A 20,649-nucleotide genomic window follows, 5' to 3' on the forward strand; every position below is an offset into this window, starting at 1 on the left:
CCAACAAGTGTCCAATGTAATTTGCTAATTTATGAACATAAATATTAAAAGACAATAAATAAAGAAGGCCATTTTAATGTGTATATAATGAAACTTGGGAAGTTAATAGAGTATGCTGTTTATCTAGAATTGCAAGAGAAGTTACTAAGTAAGTGAATACTTATAAGAACACTTGCTGATAGGGACAATTTAACATTTACTATGAAAATAAGATACTGGAAAATACAGGAACATTTAAAATTACTTTAACATATCATGTAGCTTTAACCTGTGTTGCTCATTGCCCAAGGATATTACCATGCAATTTAAAATGAGACTACTGATTTGAACTAATGAACTGATACTTTATATTTTCCTTGTTTATGCATCTCTCCTAAATGAATCGAATTTTAAACTTTTGTCTTGAGTATTTCTTTTAAACTTTTCTTTGCCTTTTTAATTTTTGGGTTTTTTTTAATTAAAAATTATCTTATTTTGAAATAGGTAATGACCCTCCCCCTAATAACTATTTTGGTTTATGTTGACATTTTATTCATTTTTGCTTTTATGAAGTGATTTACATGAGTCTCCTATTTCATCACAACAAGTATTTCACTTACTCTCTTCCGAGCTGCATTTCTACAAACCCTTCTATTAAAAGTCAGTATCTTTGTATAATTCGTCTTCCGTGGAACTTCGTTTTATACCAGTGATATTATGATCACTAAATCTAGATGTGCTCTGGCTGCATACTTTTTTAGGATTGGGTCTTTTCTAGATATTCAGTTGAGAATAGCTTCAGACTTGACTTTTGGTTAAATGTACTTCACGAAGAAGCAGCACTAAATGGAGTCATGGTTATAAATCTTCCTGAATTCATCAAATCAGGGTTTGCCTGTAACACATTCTACCCAAAGCCTTAACCTTTCAAGAATAAATGGCTTAAAACAAATTTCTCGTATTTTATGATTTACTGTAGTTCGAAATTTTTTATTTCAGAAAAATATGGAATAAAATATACTCACATACATGTAACACTTCAAGATTCCCATTTAAGCTAAAATTCTTCAAAGAAATAAAGTGGATGTAACAGAATTACCCTATGATTTCAAATAAGTGGTATATTAAAATAAAGGATCCTATAATCTGCATGGGGAAAATAATAACTAACATTTATCATATGCTCAGCATGGGATAAATTCCATTTTAGCAGTTTACATATATGTATTTATCTAATTCTGCCAAAAGTCTCACTATTTTGTTTATTATGATTCAGAATATTAATATGAATCCCATTTTATAGATAAGGAAATTGAGGCCCCAAAGGCTTAACGTTTTTCATTAAACCACACAGATAATAAACGTCAATGCCTGAGGGCAGGGGGACCACACATTCACATTCATAATGGCTACAAAGCATCCTCTCTCCAGAGTCAAATACAGTAATGCATTAATACAATACAATAATATAATTATTTTTTCTCAAGGTTTTAAAATTTTCCTGAACATTGGTATGGCACCTAAAATTTCTTTTTTATCATGAAATTAAACAACTTAAATGTTACCCTTGTACAGTAATGTTACAATCATGTTTTTATCTTTTTTCAGCTCTTTGGGGTCTTGTATTTTTTTTTAAATAGAAATTGATTTTTGTTTCAACTCAAATCACATAAAAATAGATTTTTCTCACACCACTCTTGGAATTATAAAAGGGGAGAAGGGCGAGTCTTTTCTTCTTATTTCTTATGTAGGCCATGGTTTTCAAAATTTAAAAAGCTGTAATAGTTTGGTAGTTATTCTTTTTAGATTTTACATCACAGTGAACATGGCCAGAAATAATTCAAAATGAAAAAATTAGAAAAAAGTGTACTTTTTAGAAGGGAGGGGCTAAATGGAAGAACATGTTGTGGTCACATTTCTACAAATAGAAGTTGTGCAAAAACTAGCCAATACATAAGAGCTAAAAAAAAAAAAAAAAAAAGAGTCTTATGAGTTAGCTGGTTTACATGAATAATTTTGACATAACAGCTCCATCTAATCACACTGTGAATTTATGTATCATCAAGCTTTGTAGTCGATTTCCAACATACTGACAAATGATTATGCTATCATTTATTGCCCATTTTGTTATAATGTAAATACATGTTTTCTGTGCCCTAAATCACATTTCTGTTGCTCTTGCTAACCCTTTCTTCACTGCTGTAGATGTATTTTGTATTTTTAAAAAATGGTTGCACAATCACATATTTCAAATAAACCTTAGGCTGCTGTGTGTTCTGCTCTTCCATTTACCTGGTCCTTGCCATCAGTTTTTTTTGTTTGTTTGTTTCGGTTTTTCTAATTTTATACAGAAGCACATACAAGCAAAGGTACATGTGTGAGAACAATATGCAAAGGTACATGTGTGAGACCAATATGTTACCTAGAGGCTCACAGTATAGTCTGAGTTGTCTTCAAATATTCAAAAATGGAGTCAGGTTTTGTTTGTTTAGAGATAAAAAAAAAAAATAGGTACTAGAGAGAAGAAAGGTGACTTGTGATATCATAAGGACAGAATCCAAACTAGAGCTCAGAATTCCTGTCTCCATGCCTAGAAAGCAGCCTATCCAATTTCTACGTTTATCTGTCTCATTTGCTTACCTGGGCTAATTCATTAGTCGAACAACTAACATGAACACATTTTACACACATGCCAAACACACACACGTACACCACCACCACCACCAACAGCAGCAGCAATAATACCAGTTTAGCAACAAGGCGATATGATAACTTTTTATTTATTTTTTCTGTTTTCCAAAAGAGCACAATGATTAGGGCGGATAGTCCCGGTAAAGCCCATTATAATGTGTATAGAGTAAGGGACTTGGAGCTCGGATTCAGAAATCTATGCTCTTTTGATTTCGGCATGCTTCATTCCCGAATAGGGCTAGGCTGACAGGATCTCAGACCAAGAGGAAAATGAAGTAGTAATAATTTAACTGGGATAATGAGGAGAAATGTAAGACATTTAAAATGTTTCCTACCACTAAATCCCTGCTTGTTATTTGCCTCCCATTCATCCTTTAACCTCTGAGTCTATAAATGGGGGGTAATAATCCGCCCACCTTTCATTCACTGAGGTGCCATAAAAAGGAATTCAGTGTGTTCATGATGCACATGGGGCTCCTTGGAGACCTTCAGTGCATATGGAGGAGGTTTGAGCAGCCTTCTATCTCTGATGCTGAACAAAGGACTTGTCTAGCACCATGAATTTTTAAGCTTCCATAGATTGTTTCAACTTGATAAAAACAGTTTTATTTCATGGCATCATGCAATCAAAATCATATCCTAATTGATCTTTTTAGTGCATTTTACTTTTTAGAGCAGTTTTAGGTTCATAACAATATTGAGAGGAAGGTATAGAGATTTCCCATATACTCCCTACCCTCACACATGCATAGCTTACCCCATTATTAACATTCTCCATCAGAGTGGTACCTTTATAATAATATATAACCTACTTTGACACATCATTGTCACCCAAAGTTCATAACTTACATTAGGGTTCACTCTTGATGGTGTACATTCTATGGATTTTGGCAAATGCAGAATGGCATATATTGCTCTAGAATGAGTGTTTATGTCCCACTAAAGTGTTGTAATCCTAATCTTCAAGGTATTAGGAGGTGGGGCTTTGGTATGATTAGATCATAATGTTGGAGCCCCCATACATGGAATTAGTTCCCTTAGAAAGGAGATAAATCCCTCACCCCTTCTGCCATGCAAGGACTTCTGCCATGTGGGCATATGGAGAAAAAGAAGTCCATTCATGAACTAAGAAGTACGTTCTCACCAGACACTGAATCTGCCAGCTCCTTCACCTTGGACTTCCCAACTTCCAGAACTGTGATAAATGAATTTCCATTGTTTATACACCACTTAGTCTATGATAGTCTGTAATCACAGCCTGAATGGACTAAGACATGTATATACCATTATTGTATTAAACAAAATAGTTTATTACTACCCTAAAATGATCTGTGTTCCACCTATTTATCCCTCTCTCTCCTCTAACCCCTGGCAACCACTAGTCCTTTTACGATGTGCATAGTTTTGCCTTTTTCAGAATGTCATACAGTTGGAACCATATAGCATGTAGCCTTTTCAGATTGTCTACATTCATATGTATGTAAGTTTTTCATGGCTTGAAATCTGATTTCTTTTTAGTGTTGAATAGTATTCCATTGCCTGGATGGGCCACAGTTTGTTTATCCATTCACCTACTGAAGGACATCTTGTTGCTTCCAAGTTTTGGCTATTATGAGTAAACTGCTACAAACATTGGTACGCAAGTTTTTTTTTGTGGACATTTCTTTTCAGCTCCTTTGGATAAATACCAAGGAGCACAATTGCTGGATTGTATGGTAAGAGCATGTTTAGTTTTGTACAAAACCACCAAACTGTCTTCCAAAGTGACTGCACCATTTTGCATTCCCACGAGGAATGTATGAGTTCCTGTTGCTTTACATCCTCACCGCTATCATTTAGTGTTGTCAGCGTTTTGGATTTTTGCCACCTTAATAGGTGTATAGTCCTATGTCATTGTTGTTTTCATTTTCAATTGACTAACAGCATATAATGTTGAGCACCCTTTTATATACTTATTATCAATCTATATATATTCTTTGGTGAGTTATCTGTTCAGATCTTTTGTCCATTTTTTATTGTTGAATTTTAAAGTCCATTTTATATTTTGGATAACAGTCCTTTATCCAATATGCTTTTTGCAAACTTTTTTTTCCCCCAGTCTGTGGCTTGTGTTTTAATTCTCTTGAAATCCTGATTGATTTTTAAATTTATCCTGCATTATTTTTCAGTTTATTTTTTAGTTTTCAAATCAGTATTGTACTGAGGGTGATAATGAACATAAATGTTTCTTCGTAATGCTTAGTTAGGCAGAACTTAGCAATTCGTCCAATATTAGTTTGCATATATAAGTATACCACAATTATATACTAAATAGGGACAAAACAGAAGTTGATATATCTAGAAAGCTTGGGTAGAAACCCAAAACTCTATTTGTATTGCAAATAATTTAGAGGAATTTCAAGAGTAATATGGTGAGAGTTGGAGTCTCTTCTTCACATGCACACCTCCACCTGTATAAACATCAATAACTTAGAACAGTATAGGTCTCTAAGTCAACAAGATTTTACAAATATATTTTTTTGCTTTTTAAGAACATGGCCAAATGAAAATCACTCAAATTGTGTTCTAGGCCTCAAAATGGCTGATTTGCAAGCATCAGACAATTATGTTTAAGTTTAGAATTAGGTGTGTTTTAAAAATCTGTGGAGATCAGACCTTCTGACAGAATGTTTTTGTTCATTGTAAAAGCAATATCTGGGGATGTAGTTCTAATCTATAAATTATCTGGGGGGTGATGGAGGAAAGAGAACCATAGATCTGCTCTGTACTTACTGATGCTTTGGAAACAATATCCGTGATGGTACAGAAGACAGCCAATTAATGGCTTTTGTGGTTTGCTAAATGCCTGAGTAAAGTTGAAGTGTTTAATAACCACAAAAGCCCTTTACTGCCACGAGCATCCAAAGACTCCAGTTGTAATTCATATTCTACACTAGCATTAATGCTGGTACAACAAACCAAAATGTAAATCTCTTTTTTAAAATATTCTCTTTCTCCTCTTGAGGGTTTGTTGATACTATTTTTTAAATCTGTTTTTCTTTGTCTTTCTTTCTCTGTTTGTCTCAGTGACTTTGTAGCAAAGAAAAATATAAGACAAGATGACTTACAAAGCCATGTTATTTGACTATGTGTTTTACAAAGAAATTATTATATAAATAGACAAGGAGACAGCACATTTCCATGTGCACATGGAACTTTAGCCATTTGTATTTTGATTCTACAGTGGCAAAGTAAAAATCCAGTGGCCTGAGCTTCTATTGCTATCCACAGTAGCCTTCTTCATGAGAAAGTCTTGTGGAGATAACCTTTGGGATCATTTAGTTAGATCATTACGCCCACTCTTTCATTTTCCAGGTAGGAAAATTAGCTCAGAAATGACTTGTTCAAAGAGCCAAAACTAGTTAAGAGTAAAACTTGAATTTTGTCCTTGTTCCAACCTTCATGGTTTCATGTCTGGACTGCTATGAAAATCTTCTACAATAATTCAGTTTCTGTACAAGGACTGAATGACATCCCTCCAACTCCAGCCCCTCGTTCACGTCCCTGAGGGATCCTTCTAAAGCCTGTCCATGGTGATGCCAATCAGTGAGGACTAATCGTCTTGGGAAGACAAGGCTCCAGTCTCCCAACCTATGTTCCATCCACTCAGCCTTCTACTGTCCACCTCAGACATGATGCTTTAGGAATATTGGATTATTAACTATTCCCTAACCCTATCATTTTTCTGTCATGGCTTCATAACTTTATACATGGAAAACTACCTGAATTGTTCTTTTTGACCTCTGACTGACAACCTTTCACCTCTATCTATTTGATCTCTAGATGTATACATGTAAAGGTATTTATTTGTTCCTTTTAGGATTAACAGATTATGTCTTTTGTCTCTTTTATGTTTTCTTAAGCCGGGTTCTTAAAGATTTGCATGACTATCCAGAAGATAATCTACTCACATAGGAGAGAATCACATCACGCATTAGAAAACCCCATTTTAAAAAGGCTGTGTTGAGAGACAATATTTGATTTCTTTTATAAGAATAGAGAGAGACAAGAGGGAAACACATTCATTAACTTTCCATCTCAGTGATGACACCACTGAATCAGTTGCACAGAACGGAAGTGTGGGAGTCACCTTTGAGACCACCCTATTTTTTTATTTTTTATTTTTTGTAACTCTCCATATCTAATCTATGAGCAATCTCTTCCAGTTCTACCTCCCACTACATCCACAGTGATCCCATGGGTCTTCCTCTCTACCACCTTCCATGGTGGAAGCAGAGACAACTGCAGGTCAAGGCACGTGCTGCTACAATAGTGGCTTTACCTCTCTCCCAGGTTACACTCCGGTTCGATTTTAACCCATTTTCCTCATAGCAGCTGGAATATCCCCTTTAAGATATAAAACTGGTGGTTTCACTGGACAGTTAAACACTACCTAGGCCTTTTTATTATATTCAGCCTGAAGCCGAGAAGAATCTCCATGATCTAGCCCCTGCCTGCTTATCTGACCTAGTAGCACTCTCTCATTTGCTCTCTAAATTCCTGATACACATGCACTTGCATTCTCTGAGGTCCTTAAAAGAGGCTCAGCTCCTTCCTGGCTCATTGCCATTGCAGGCCAGCTACCTAGTGATCCACATCTTCACAGGACAGGCTCCTTTTCATTTTATGTCTCAGTTTTTATATTACCACTTCAGAGAGACTGTGGCTGACTTCCCATCTAACCCAATGTCCACAGTGCCTCAATCATACTCCTCTGTTCCTTTTTTTTTTTTTTTTTTTCCACAGTATATTTCTTTCTGAAATGAACTTGCTTATTTTGTTCAGTGAGGAAGCAATAAGAGTTCCAAATGCTCCCTTCTCAGTTCTTGGCCTTGTTACGTTTATACAGGTTCAGTAGAAACCCTGCTGTCCATCCCTAGCACTAACTGGTATGAGCCTGTACTGCTGACACTCTCGAGCAAAATAAGAATTCTATCCTCAGGCAAAGGACATAGTGTCCAGATGTTGCTTGGTGCTGTATTTCGTAGGAAATAAAGGAAAACTGAAGCTCCTTTGGCAGATCTCCAACTCTCGAGAGCCTATAATTTCTCTCATTGGAATGAAAACAAATCAGAGTATAACTTTAATGACGGAGCACAGAACTAATGCTGATGAATCCTAGAATATGTTCATAATGAAACAATTAAATGGTTACCTTCTCCCAATCAGAATTTGCAGAATAAATTTTAAAAATAAGTGGGAAAAGGGGTTAGGGAAGGATTGTGACCTAAATGCTAATTCTTGATACCACTTCAACCATGTCGTTTTTTAAATTATTATTATTATTTTTTTTTTTAGTTTCAGGTGTACAAAACAACATAGTGATTAAACATCCGTATATCTCACAAAGTAATATCACCCCAATAAATCTATTACCCATCTCATACTATACCTAGTTATTACAATATTATTGACTGTATTCCTTATGCTATACTTTATATCCCTGTGACTATTTTTTTAAAATTATAGTTGACATTCAATATTATTTTGTATTAGTTTCAAATGTACAGCATAGTGGTAAGACATTTATATAATTTATGCAATGATCTGCCCAATTAGTACCCACCTGGCACTAAACATAGTTGTTACAACCTTATTGAGTATATTCTCTATGCTGTAATTTACATCCCTGTGACTATTTTGTAACTACCAATTTGTACTTCTTAATCCCTTCACCTTTTTCACTCAGCTCCCCAAACCCACTCCCCACTGGCAGCCATCAGTTTGTTCTCTGTATCTATGAGTCTGTTTCTGTTTTGTTTGTTTCATTTATTCTGTTCTTTAGATTCCACATATAAGTGAGATCATATGGTATTTGTCTTTCTCAGTCTGACTCATTTCACTTTGATAAAAGCACTTGTGTGAGGACAGAGCGAGGAGTGCAGTTTCCAGGCTCTCAGCCTCACGTGGGAAGGTGCTGGCTCGAGTAGTAGATGGCCGTCAGCTGGTGCTAATTGACCATCATCTGTAACCAGTTAGCCAATTAGCCACTGATATAATTGCCTTGGCTTCTCTGGTTAGTCAGAGAGTCAAGTCGAGAGTGGGTCCGTCAGTTGGCAGGCAGAGAAGCAGATAGCAGGTTGCAGGACGTGTGACTCCAGCCTCCAGTGAGACTATAGTGGTATGACTCCCCTACCTATGATTCCGTGGGTGTTCCTTTTTGACCTCACCATATCCTGCGTTCTTATGAGGGGAGTGGGAGCAGAGACCCCTCAGGCAGCCTCGCACAACAAATGGCGCAGCAAGCAGGGTCTCCCACATGACATGTGGCTCCTGCTTCCTGTGTCTCCAACCCAGCTGCAGCGAAAACATAGTGGTATGAATCCCCTATCTATGGCTCCATGGGTGTTCCTTTTTGGCCTCACCATATCTTGCCTTCTTATGTGGGGAGCAGGACCCCCTGAGACCCTGCATGAGTCCCTACATGACAATTTGATACACACAAGCATCTTGGTAGGGAGGCTGAATGGTAGCAGGTTGCAGGACGTGTGACTGGTCTTGAATGGTCTTGAAGTACCTGATATTGGACATGATTCAAAGAAAGCAGGTGTTACCTTTACTCTTTGATGCAGGGTTAAAGAACTGAAGAGATCCAAGACCTGAAAGGAGCCTTAGAAAAAGACTATCCATCCCATGGTTGTTAGAGGACCTGGTGATTTCCTGCAGTGATCCCCTTCTTCTGCATTTAGAATAGGACTGACAACCTGATGTGTATGTTCATGGGGTGGAGGAAGGAAAGAAGGGCTTCCTGATTCAGCCAACTCAGTTGCCCTTGAGGACAGTTCTGTAGATATCCTGTAGGATTGGGGAATCTTGAGGGAAGCCTGAAGACAGAGATACCCTGTTCCCCAGAGTAGCCCAGTGTGGGGACAGAGCCCCAGAAAGTAGTTTACAGGCTCTCGGCCTCACGTGAAGGGGTGCTGGCTCGGGTGGTGAATGGCCATCGGCTGTGGCTGACTGGCCCTCGGCTGTGGCCGGTTAGCCAATTGGCCGCTGGTATAACTGCTGCGGCTACGAAGGATTGCCGAGGAGAGCGGAAGAGGAGAGCCAAGAGAGAGGAACAGAGGAGAGAGTGGAGGAGAGTCGTCGGTCCGTCAGTTGGCGGAAAGGTGGACGGCAGGTCGGCGTCCGGTGGGCCCAGCCTCCAGTGAGACCGCAGTGGTATGGTTCCCCTACCTATGGCTCCGTGGGTGTTCCTTTTCGGCCTCACCATATCCTGCGTTCTTGTGTGGGGAGCAGGAGCAGAGACCCCACAGGCCGCCCCGCCTGAAAGATGGCGCGGCGAGAAGGCCTCCGCGCACGACAAATGGCGCAGTGAGCAGGGTCTCCCGCATGACAAATGGCGCAGCGAGCAGGGTCTCCTGCACGACACCCAGTATGCCAACTGCTCTGCTTGGCCCACTCCAGGTCCTCCTTGCTGAAAGGATTGCCCCTGACAAAGAGGCTCCAGGACAACATCTTTTTTGGATGAGCCAATGTACATCACAGATAGGCAAATACAGCTTCCTAGCCATTGAAGGACCTTAGCAAATTGAGGACGAGAAACCCAGTTGAACACTGCAATAGGTGGTTCCCATTGAGGCAAAACCAATGGAAGCAAGGGAAGGAATAAAGATCATACACCCAACTCTTCAAACTCCCAATCTGTGTTCTTTTCACTTTGCAATTAAGACTTATTTCATGAGGTTACTTGGAAATTTTCAAATCATATTTTAACATGATTTTTTTTCCCAAGTGCCTCTTTCACTTGTATTGCACTCATATATCACAAGTCCATTTCTTCAGTTAGTGATCCTGACACTAAAGTTTTCATCAATTGTTCTTCCCTTCTCTTCCTAAGTATTCGGTAATGGGCATTCTCCACTTAACATTCTTCACCCTGTTTGGATACTGTGGGGACAGAGCCAGGAGAAGAGTTTCCAGGCTCTCAGCCTCACCCTGGAAAGGTGTTGGCAAGGTTATTAGATAACCATCAGCTGTATTCAGATGACCATCTGCTGTGGCTGGTTGGCTATCAGCTGTTGCCAATTAGCCATTAGCCACTAATATAACTTCCGTGGCTATGCTGGCAAGGAGTAGGTGGGTTGGTTGGCAGAGAATTGGTAGAGAAGCGGATGTCAGATTGCAGCTCCTGCTTCCGGTGTCTCCAGCCCAGCTGCCAGCGAGACTAGTGGTATGACTCCCCTATCTATGGCTCCGTGGGTGTTCCTTTTTGGCCTCACCATGTCCTGCGTTCTTGTGGGGGAGTGAGACCAGAGTCCCTGCATGACAGATACTATCAGTCCTGCTTGCCTTTGCTCATCTTCTGTGCTATATTCTCCTTTCCCATCTGGCAATGGTTCCACTCTCGTCTAATACGTTGTTTGAAAAAGTGGCACTTTCATTATTTTTAAGGACTACTCTATGCAATATGATTAAATATTCAGGAGAAATACTATCCAAATATTTTTTTAAGATTAAATTTGGAGGTCACTAGAAGCTGCCAAATAAAAAGATAATGAAAAAAAATAATGCACAACATATTTTGTATTGTTTTCCAATATTTTTTTAAAGGTTGCCATGACTGAGTAGGTTGTTTTCCTGATTAAAAGATAGAGTCAGAAGGAATCATTGTAACATTTTCATTTGGGTGAAAGCAAAGGGGAACTTCTAGGAACGATTTTCTCATGAGCCATCTATACATATAGCTCTCCTCATTTAATACTTTTCTTTCTAAAACAGAAATCTAGAGTTCAGTATTTTAAAAAATAAAACAAGAGAAGTAACAACCACCGAAATATTAGTAGTGTTTAGTAAACATTAGTAAAATATTGGGAATACATTATATTTTAAACCAACAAAAAAATCAAAGTTGATTTGAGTAGACACTGTTACAGAGAATATTTAAAAGGCTTCTCTCTGCCCAAGTATTTTATTGAAATGTTGCTTGTTCTGGCATTTGATGAACAAGTGTAGGGATCTAGTCATCTATATTCACTTTACTCAAACTCCACTGGTTCAGTTTACTGTGTTAGCAGTTCCTGACACTAACTTGCTGCTCAAAAATACATTGAATAAATAAAATGATTATTATAGCAAAACTCCTTTAGGCACTGTAAAAAAAAAAAAAATCTGGCTGGTTAGATTCATTACTATCTTAAATATATAAATTTCCCATGTCTAGGAGAAAGGCTGGAGTTTCAAGGTTATGGATAAAAATCACCGACATGGGCCATATGCTGTCAATGTACAGAATTTACACTCTCCTCTAAATATATCCTTATGATTTCAGTGTTAAGAAGAATTTGAGCCCATTGGATCAGTGTACCAATTATCATCATCTCTCTGTTAACAAAGCGTTCATTTTTGTACTTGTGAATTAAGGTAGATATAATATGCCAAAGTATTAAACTAATGCCCGTTTCAATTTAAAATGCAGATAGAGCTGCTGTATCCTGTGCAAATTAACTTGGCAGGAAAATATTGCTAAAGAAAACAGTCATTTTGACTCTACATAAAAAATGTAACTTGGTATTTGTGAAAAGCAGCCCAAATCTCTCACATAATATGATCTAAGTATTTATCTACCAGCCTAAATTTAACCTGAGGTAGTGACTGACTTGATAACTAGGATAGATGAAGGTACAACACCAAATACGTGAGTTATTTGGTGCTCATCCAAAAGGTCTTGGTTTCTAGAGCTCATATATCAGTGGCCAGTGTTTACTAAGTTAAAATAAGGTAGAAAACAAGCCTTTCTGATACTGCAAAATATCTACATAAAATCTGTATAGTTATTGTCTTATTTTAATGGTTGCTGCATAGTGTGCAATATGACTTTAATGGGAAAAAAGGAGAAAACATTCTTGAGTGACAGAAATTACCATAAGTAGCAGTTCTGTATAGAAAGTCCACAACATTTTTACTTTGTGATATTCAATGTCCTTTGGTAAATAAGCTTTATAAAGTCTTTATACAGACCTTATGCAGAATCATGCACTAAGCATAACAAATCTTAATTGACTGTATTCTGATCACATTTTATTAATAAGTTTTTCTGGTCCCTAGCCTGGGCTGATTAAAACTCACTCTGTGTTGGCTAAGAGATGTTGTCTAATAGCCTAAGATATTTCGCTAAATAATATTCAGGACAGCACTTGTTGTTTTCTGGAAGCGCTTCCTACCCATTCCAGTTCATCTACAGGTTTGATATTGGCATAAGACCCATTACCTCCTGCATGTTCTTTTTATTGCTCTGGTGAAAGTGTCCTAACCTAACTGTTTGTAAGGGCTGAGGAAATCTCAGGTCTCTTTGTCATGGCCCAGATGGGTTACAGTCTGCATATCATTCTCCCCTGATGTCGTCTGACAGTCTTGGCATTGGTAGAGCCAAGTATACGTTCACATGTAACCAGTGCTTATAATCACAGTTTTAAATGTGCAGCAACTGTGCCCATGATAGTCTCAGAGGAGGGAATTTGGCAGGAAAATGGTGCCCCCAGATAGCCTGTCTACACCTGTCATTACCTGGCATCTATTCACAAGTGAAATAATCTCCCCAATTTGTATTTGGGCAAAATGCCATCGTAGCAGATGGACATGAGTGTATGTAACTGGGAAATTATGCATATACATTAACTATGTGGACTATGAGCATGAGTCCTTTCTAGGAACATCCAAACATCTGTCTGCTCTGAGCTTTTGTGGATACTGTTTACACCATATGCCATCACGGAGGGAGAGCCTTGTTGGAGATGCAAAAAGGAACACTCATGAATTTCATGAAAATTGTTTCATAGGAAAACTTTGCCTCACCCTGAGCAAAAGGGACATACAAGTATTGTGAATATCTTTGTTATTATATTATTTCAAGATATCCAAATTTAAAAACTGACTTTGTTTGAAAAAATGACTCTTTGGGATATTACAGGAAAATTAAAGTTTGGATTAATGTTTAAAATGTCTTTGCATGATATACTTGTGTTATTTAGGCCTTGATAGATACATTTTATGGTTCACTATTACTTATTTAAATTGCTTTTGTCTGAAATCAAATCTGCATCAAACCAATCAGAATTTTTAAAGCAACTTTATAACTCATGTTGCAAGGCAAGGAGTATTTTTAGTGTGTGTATGTTTTATTTACTGCAGCTGTACCCAAAGTAGTAAAGCATTCTTTGTTATTTGAAGGGTGGAATCTCAGTAATTTGGAATCCTATCGAAAATAATATTAAGGTTTATCCATAATTACAAGTTTCATTTCTTTTTGACAAGAATATCATCTTCATAATGTGGGTATGCCTTATTTTTTTAATTTTGAAATATTCCAGTTTTGCATACAAATTAAAGAAATATATTGTTGTACTTTAAGATTTATTTTAAATTTCTTTTGTTTTATTCATCCTGAATTGTCATAAATGTACCTTTCTTTATTCCTCATGAACTTTTACATGCTTAGGTGATTATTTTTCTATCTCTCTTTCTGTCCCAAAGGTCTTTTAATATTAAAGTCATAAATAAAATAATAATAAAATAATATTATTAAAGTACAAATCAGTAGTACTTATGAGCTTATATTTTTACTTTTTAATGAATGTCTGTGTTAGCAAATTTAACATACAAATTAAAATTCCATAAAACTACAACTGCCCATTTATATGTATATTTCTTATGACTCCAGAATCTTAGAAGTCAATACTACTCAAATGGACTAATGTGTAGTCTATTTCTGATAAGATAACATGTAAGAATTTTATTATGGAATATGCTCTGTGACAAACAAATAAGGAGGGAGTCAAGGAAGGCTAGAGAGCCTTCGCACTGTATCTGACACAAAGGAAAGACAGGAGGAAGCTCCTAGACTTGCTGGTGCGATGACATTAAAGGGAAGTTCTTTGTGATTATATAATGAATTAGCCTCCACCGACATTATATTTTCTGATTCTGGCATAAAAATATATATGCTCTCAATAATTTTTACATATAATGAATTCATCTGCAGTTTGTTATTTTTTGTCCCAAGCTTCAATGTTGCCAATAATGAAAATCCATCCCTTTTTGCAATGCATAAAGACCCTGAGAGTCCACGGGCTTTCCTTAGATAAGTAGCTGCAAAGATTCCTTTTCTTATTAGGAATATTCTATGGAAAATTATGGAATTTTTCATTTTGATGTGGCCAGTCAGTTCACTCAGAAGTAGCAATTCATGCATATTCCCTGATCCTAATAAAATAATAGACATGTTTATGCTTTAGTTTGGTTGTTCCCTGAATGTGAAAATACAGATGTAGAAATTAAATAATATATGACTGGTTAGAAACTGTAATTTTCTACTGTATAGCTCTTCTGCGAGCAACTGTGTTGAGCCCATTATTATTATGATCAGGTGCTTAAGAGGATAAACATGAAAGAAACATGTTAAAAATAAGAAAATAAATGCTTTGGTATAACTAGTATTTTTGCTTGTAATCAAGGCAGTTTTTGGAGCATGGGGTAAAGCTATGCAGTAGAAATCCTTGTAGGCTGAATGCAACCCTAAAATTCTCTAGACAGGTGTATAGGTGAGTGTACACAGTTTTCATTTAATGTCACTGTAATATATATGAGCAGAACTAAACTGATATCATTTGATGAGATAATAGATTTGAATTTTGGTCTAAGACTCAAATATTTCTGTTATCTTGCCCTTTACAAATATTTCTAGACTAAACTCCTAGACTTCTCTTTAACATTGGGAAACCCACTAGGTTGATTTGATTTAACCATATGGTTACTGAAAAAGAATGTAATCAGATTGGCCATTTGGCAAAAATCCTTGCGGGGAATTTAGTCCTGTCCAAAATGTCCATAGAGACATTTGGTCCATGCCCAAAAGATCCTTGATATTTGCTGACGTATTTACACACCAGGAATCATGATATCCCATCCTCAACTTTGTGCATTTCAGTTACTGTAGGATTCTTCTTCAGTAATCATGGTTAATATAAGTCCTGCTCTTTTGCAGCATTTGAACCTCAACCATCTACCTAACCCCATAAGCCATTACAAGCTAGGCTGCCGAGGCAAGGATTGTTATTGGCAATACAGCCGCAATACAATTATTGGACCAATAAAAATAATATTTTTGTGTTAATTCTGTAAACCAAAAGTATAAATAAACATTATGTGTTATTTGAACCCAGGTACATTTTCTGAGCATGGACATTTTTGACACGACCAAATATCAAGGACCATTTGGTGTGGACCAAATAAACTCATGGATGTTTTGGACAGGACCAAATTTCAAGAATATTTTGGCATGGACCAAATATCTCAGTGGATGTTTTGGACAGACCCAAATGTTCACTAATCAGCAAAAATAACCAATTACTCAGTTTTGTGGTGTGTAACCAGGTGCATGTGTGTGCATGTACTAGTAAAAGGTGAAACAATAAGACTGACACTTCTTGTTTTGAAGATAGCATTCATCTTTAGTGACTCAGATCCACTCTTTGATCCTATTGAGATGACTGATACATTTTCACATTGATGAAGGAGAGAGATAGTCCGTTTGACTTTGACTGAATCTCCGGTTACTACTGTGATATTGGGCTTTTGCTATGGCTATCACTTTCCATCAGTCCAATGCTAGAACACAGAAAATTTCTTATTTTTAAACATTGCCCATCAATTTGTTTGGTTGGATTTACACAGCTTCCCAGTTGTGTGAAATTGTGTTCTATTATTTGTACTTTTTTTTAATGATTTTTAACTCATGTTCAATATGTACTTTGGGACTTAAGAGTGCCCCCTTTTTGGTTTATACATCAGGAGCTATAAGAGTATTATTCAGTCATTCAAGTTGTTTTTCAGCAATTCCCTTGTTAGAAATCATAACCTTGGTGCATTCTAAGACCTTGTTCTATATTGCTATGTTCCGTTTTCTGGCTAACACATCAAGTGGTATCCCAGCAAATCACATGTGATTTCTTGCTGAGTAGTTACTTCCTTGATAAAAGAAGCAACTAAAATGTCTCTATATAAAAACAAGAATTTGAAGTATATATACTTTTACATCATTTTAGATTTTTGTATACAAGCCTCCAGAAAATAAATGAAAAATTTTCTTTCTTACTGTGTTTGTTAAGCTCAAAGAACCCCATGCCCCATTTTTAACTTGTCATGTTTTTGCTTTTTTTTTTTTTTTCCATTTAGGACTACAATGATGAAATTCGTCAAGAACAACTACGTGAATTATCTTACTTAAATGGCTCAGAGGACTCTGGTCGTGGCAGAGGCATTCGAGGCAGAGGGATCAGAATAGCTCCCACAGCTCCTTCAAGGTACATTAGTTTTTACTTTAAGTAAATTAACAGCCAGTGAAGATGGCGATCTTTTTGCTGGCCTGCTGTCTCACGTAATCACAGCAAGGAATCAACAACAACATCAGCAACAATAACCACTACCACTACAAAAACAGTAACAACAAATGCTTATATAGCACATAAGAACTTTCCTAAATTAACTCAACAAGTCCTCCATACTGGGGTTAAATATTATTTACATGTGAGAAATTGAGGTACAGAAACATGTAAGGAATTTTCCCAAGGTCACACAGGTAATTGGACTCCAGAATTCACAGTTGGAGCTCTTAACAACTGTCCTAAGAAAGTAAGAGAAAACCTGAGTCTCTGTGTTTTGGTTCTGTCCACAGGTTAAGGCATGCAGATGATACAGTCATTTGTCTTGTGAACCAAGAAAACCTTGCATGAAGAGAAAATTATACATTTTGTCTGTGCCTTAAGTGGCCCTTGAATTGACATAATCTTGCCAGATTGGTAGAAAGATACGTGATAAAGATAGATATATAGATGATAGATAGTAGATAGATAGATGATAGATAGATAGATAGATAGATAGATAGATAGATAGATAGATAGACAGACAGATAGATAGATGATAGATAGATAGAAGAAAAATAGATATTTATATAAATAGGTAGATAACATATATTCCAACGGAACAGAAAGCTGGAAGCTTGCTTCTTGCATGGAAGATGGTAAGAGTATTTAAAGTTTAGTTACATTTGACATTGCAGTGTCTTTGGTCATCAGAGAACATTTGTTTTGTCAGAGAACGTTCTGCATTTGTCAAGCTTTCAACAGAAAGCATTGGTTTGCAAAGAGGTAAAGTGAAAAATACTCATAGCCTTCACACACAGACTATGCAATTCCGTCATTCTCTCACCCTATTATAGTTGGCCTTCAAATCTCTAAAGGACATAGATCTAGAATATTATTTCATATATTGCATAAAAATACCTTTAAGAGGTTCTAAGACACTTTGCTGATTCAATTTATTTATTAAATTATGCCCCAAATATTTTCAACCACCACTGTCAAAAGATTACTACTTTAATAAATATTTAAATCATGAATACCTCAGTTTCAAATTTATCATAAAAAGTTAAGAATAATAAATTTCCAAATAAAATACCAAGGCAATAACAATCTAAATGTAAAAGGTGGCAATTCTGGAAATTACATTTGACTACAGATAAAATTTCAGAAGTGTTCTAGAGCTTATTTTTACATATTTACCTTTAAAAATTGGAAAAAAGACAGACCTCTGTAATGCTATCTAGAAACATTTGTTAATTGCTAAAAATTAATGTGATGTAACTTTTTTATAAATATATGTTTTTTATGGAATCAGCATTTTAATAAAACCTTATATGGTTCTAACCTCATCATGATAGGTGGTGAAATGACATAGCAGGTACCTTAACTGATTAAATCATATGGTTTTAATCATAAACTTGTTACTCTTTATAGTTAAAAAAATGTATGTCTACAAAGGAGATAAGTTTGTTTTTACTCTTTATTATTTGAAATTGGGACCACTTTTAAAAATAATTCATTGACCAGCTTATGATATTATAAAATCATTGTATTAATAAATTTTATCTTGTTATTGATGTTCCTTAATGTAATATTACATTTGCCATATTTGAGTGAACCATATAAGATTTCAATTTCAGTAGTTTTATATTAAAATTTTAATCTCTTTGATGATTTAATAAAAAATAGTGCATTATGGACCAGATTTTTAATTATCTTAAAATAAAAATTTGATTGAATGCTTTTGTTTTTTTAATATCCCATATATCATACAACTCTAATACTGCATCTATAAAAAGAAAAGAAAATTAATGTTGAAATTTAAACCTCACTTCCAATACTGCATTTATATCTTTAATGTATTAACAGTAATGAAAGTAAATGGAGCAGAACTCTTGTCTTCTCTACAAAACCGCATGATGAAATGTATCTACAAATAAGGAAGAATAAGGAAACCACTAAACAGAAAATCATATTGATCAGAAAGCTCCTAAACACATAAGTTAATAGATGCTAACTTGTACATATATAGTAAATTACAAATTGATTATGTTATTCAATTACACTTATATTAAAAAAAGTTGATACCTGGAATATTTTTAAACTTATATAATAATCTGTTGAAAATTTATTTAATTAGAGGAATTTATGTTTCAATAGACACATCTATGAAAACTAATTTTGTGATAATAATACATACCAGAGAAAATACATTCCATCTGTATATTATAGTAATTTATATCAATAACTGAGGAATTAAGATATATGTCATCTCTAACACACATCACCACTATACTTTGAGTGAGAGCAAACAGTGGAAAATAAAACATTAAGGGCAGATTTTGAAGGCTTTTTTTTTTATTATAATGAGAATGAATGCACAGAACTAATGGAGTTTATTAAGGAGGAAAGTAATCATATTTGTTTCTAAAGAAAGACTACTCAGTCATCGCTGTGGGTGATAGAGAAAAATTAGAGCATTGAGAGAAAGAGAGAGACAGAAACAGAGAGACACTGACTCCTGGAAGGGAGAAGACAAGTCCATTATCCAAAAGAGAAATGAACACCACTTGGAGTGTAGAAATACAGGAGTAGATCAGAGATTAGAATTTATAGGAAGTAGTGCCCAATTAGATGTTGGAGAAGAAAGATGGCCCAAGACAAGGATAAGTCTGTGCTATCTAGCCTGGTTAGAGATTATTATATCATCAACTAAATTAAGTGAATGGCCAAGTTAAATGAATGCTGTAATTATTCCTATAATTAATCCTAGCTCTATGAATGTGCTAGTGTGACCTTGGGAAGGTAACTTGTACTTTCTGAGCCTTGGTTCTCAACCTTTAAAATAGCTTAGAAATGGCTACATGACAAGCTTGTCAAGATTTTTCAAATTAGATGATGCTTATAAAGCAGGGAGGCTCCCAGACAGTCTGCATGTTAGAATCACTGAGGGCTTCCTGCCTCTAGAGATTAAGATTTAATTGGCTTTAGGTTGTGGTCTAGAATTTGGAATTTTTCAAAGGTCTTCAGGTAGCTGTAATATTCAGACAAATTAAGGAACCTTTTACATAAAGCCCATGATTTAGATTATGGGATATGCTAGGAAGGAAATAAATAATAGCCATTATTAGAGTTAGGGACTGCAGGGTGCACCATGAGAAAAAGAAAGCAGATAGAGGACAGAAAATGGGCACAGCATATTCCAAGGTGGGACCAGAAATAGAGAAACCAGTGAAGGAAGTTGAGGAGTAAAAACGAGGAGGGAGGAAATGTGGAGAAAAGCTCAGACATAAAATCCAAAGAAGGCATTTTCCAGATAGTAGTCCACAATGATAAATATAAGGGAGGTGCAGTGGACTAGGGATTAAATGAATCCAGTGCATTCTGAAATCAGTAGCCTACTGAAAAGCTCAGTCAAGAGTATTTCCAACAAAGTGGCAAAAGCAATTTTTACATTATATTCAATTCAAGAATGAGCAGAGGCTGAAGAGTTAAAGGTGGCAGACTTATAAGAAGCCAGAAACATGAAGGAAAAAAATACTGTGATATGGATTCAGTCAGGGGCTCTAGCCTAAAAAGGATG

General features: G+C 36.0%; 1 protein-coding gene across 1 annotated transcript in view; it reads left to right on the plus strand.

Moving 5' to 3' along the window:
* The window catches only part of KHDRBS2 (KH RNA binding domain containing, signal transduction associated 2), a 518,085-nt gene that overhangs the window by 302,218 nt on the left and 195,218 nt on the right, over positions 1 to 20,649 (plus strand). Inside the window, exon 5 of the mRNA XM_088795635.1 lies at positions 16,882 to 17,009. Coding sequence (XP_088651761.1) covers positions 16,882 to 17,009 — 128 coding nt within the window. The remainder of the gene's footprint in view (positions 1 to 16,881; positions 17,010 to 20,649) is intronic.

The sequence above is a fragment of the Rhinolophus sinicus genome, chromosome 2, assembly GCF_057876585.1.
Source record: "Rhinolophus sinicus isolate RSI-liver-muscle chromosome 2, RSI-T2T, whole genome shotgun sequence".
Taxonomy (NCBI): domain Eukaryota; kingdom Metazoa; phylum Chordata; class Mammalia; order Chiroptera; family Rhinolophidae; genus Rhinolophus; species Rhinolophus sinicus.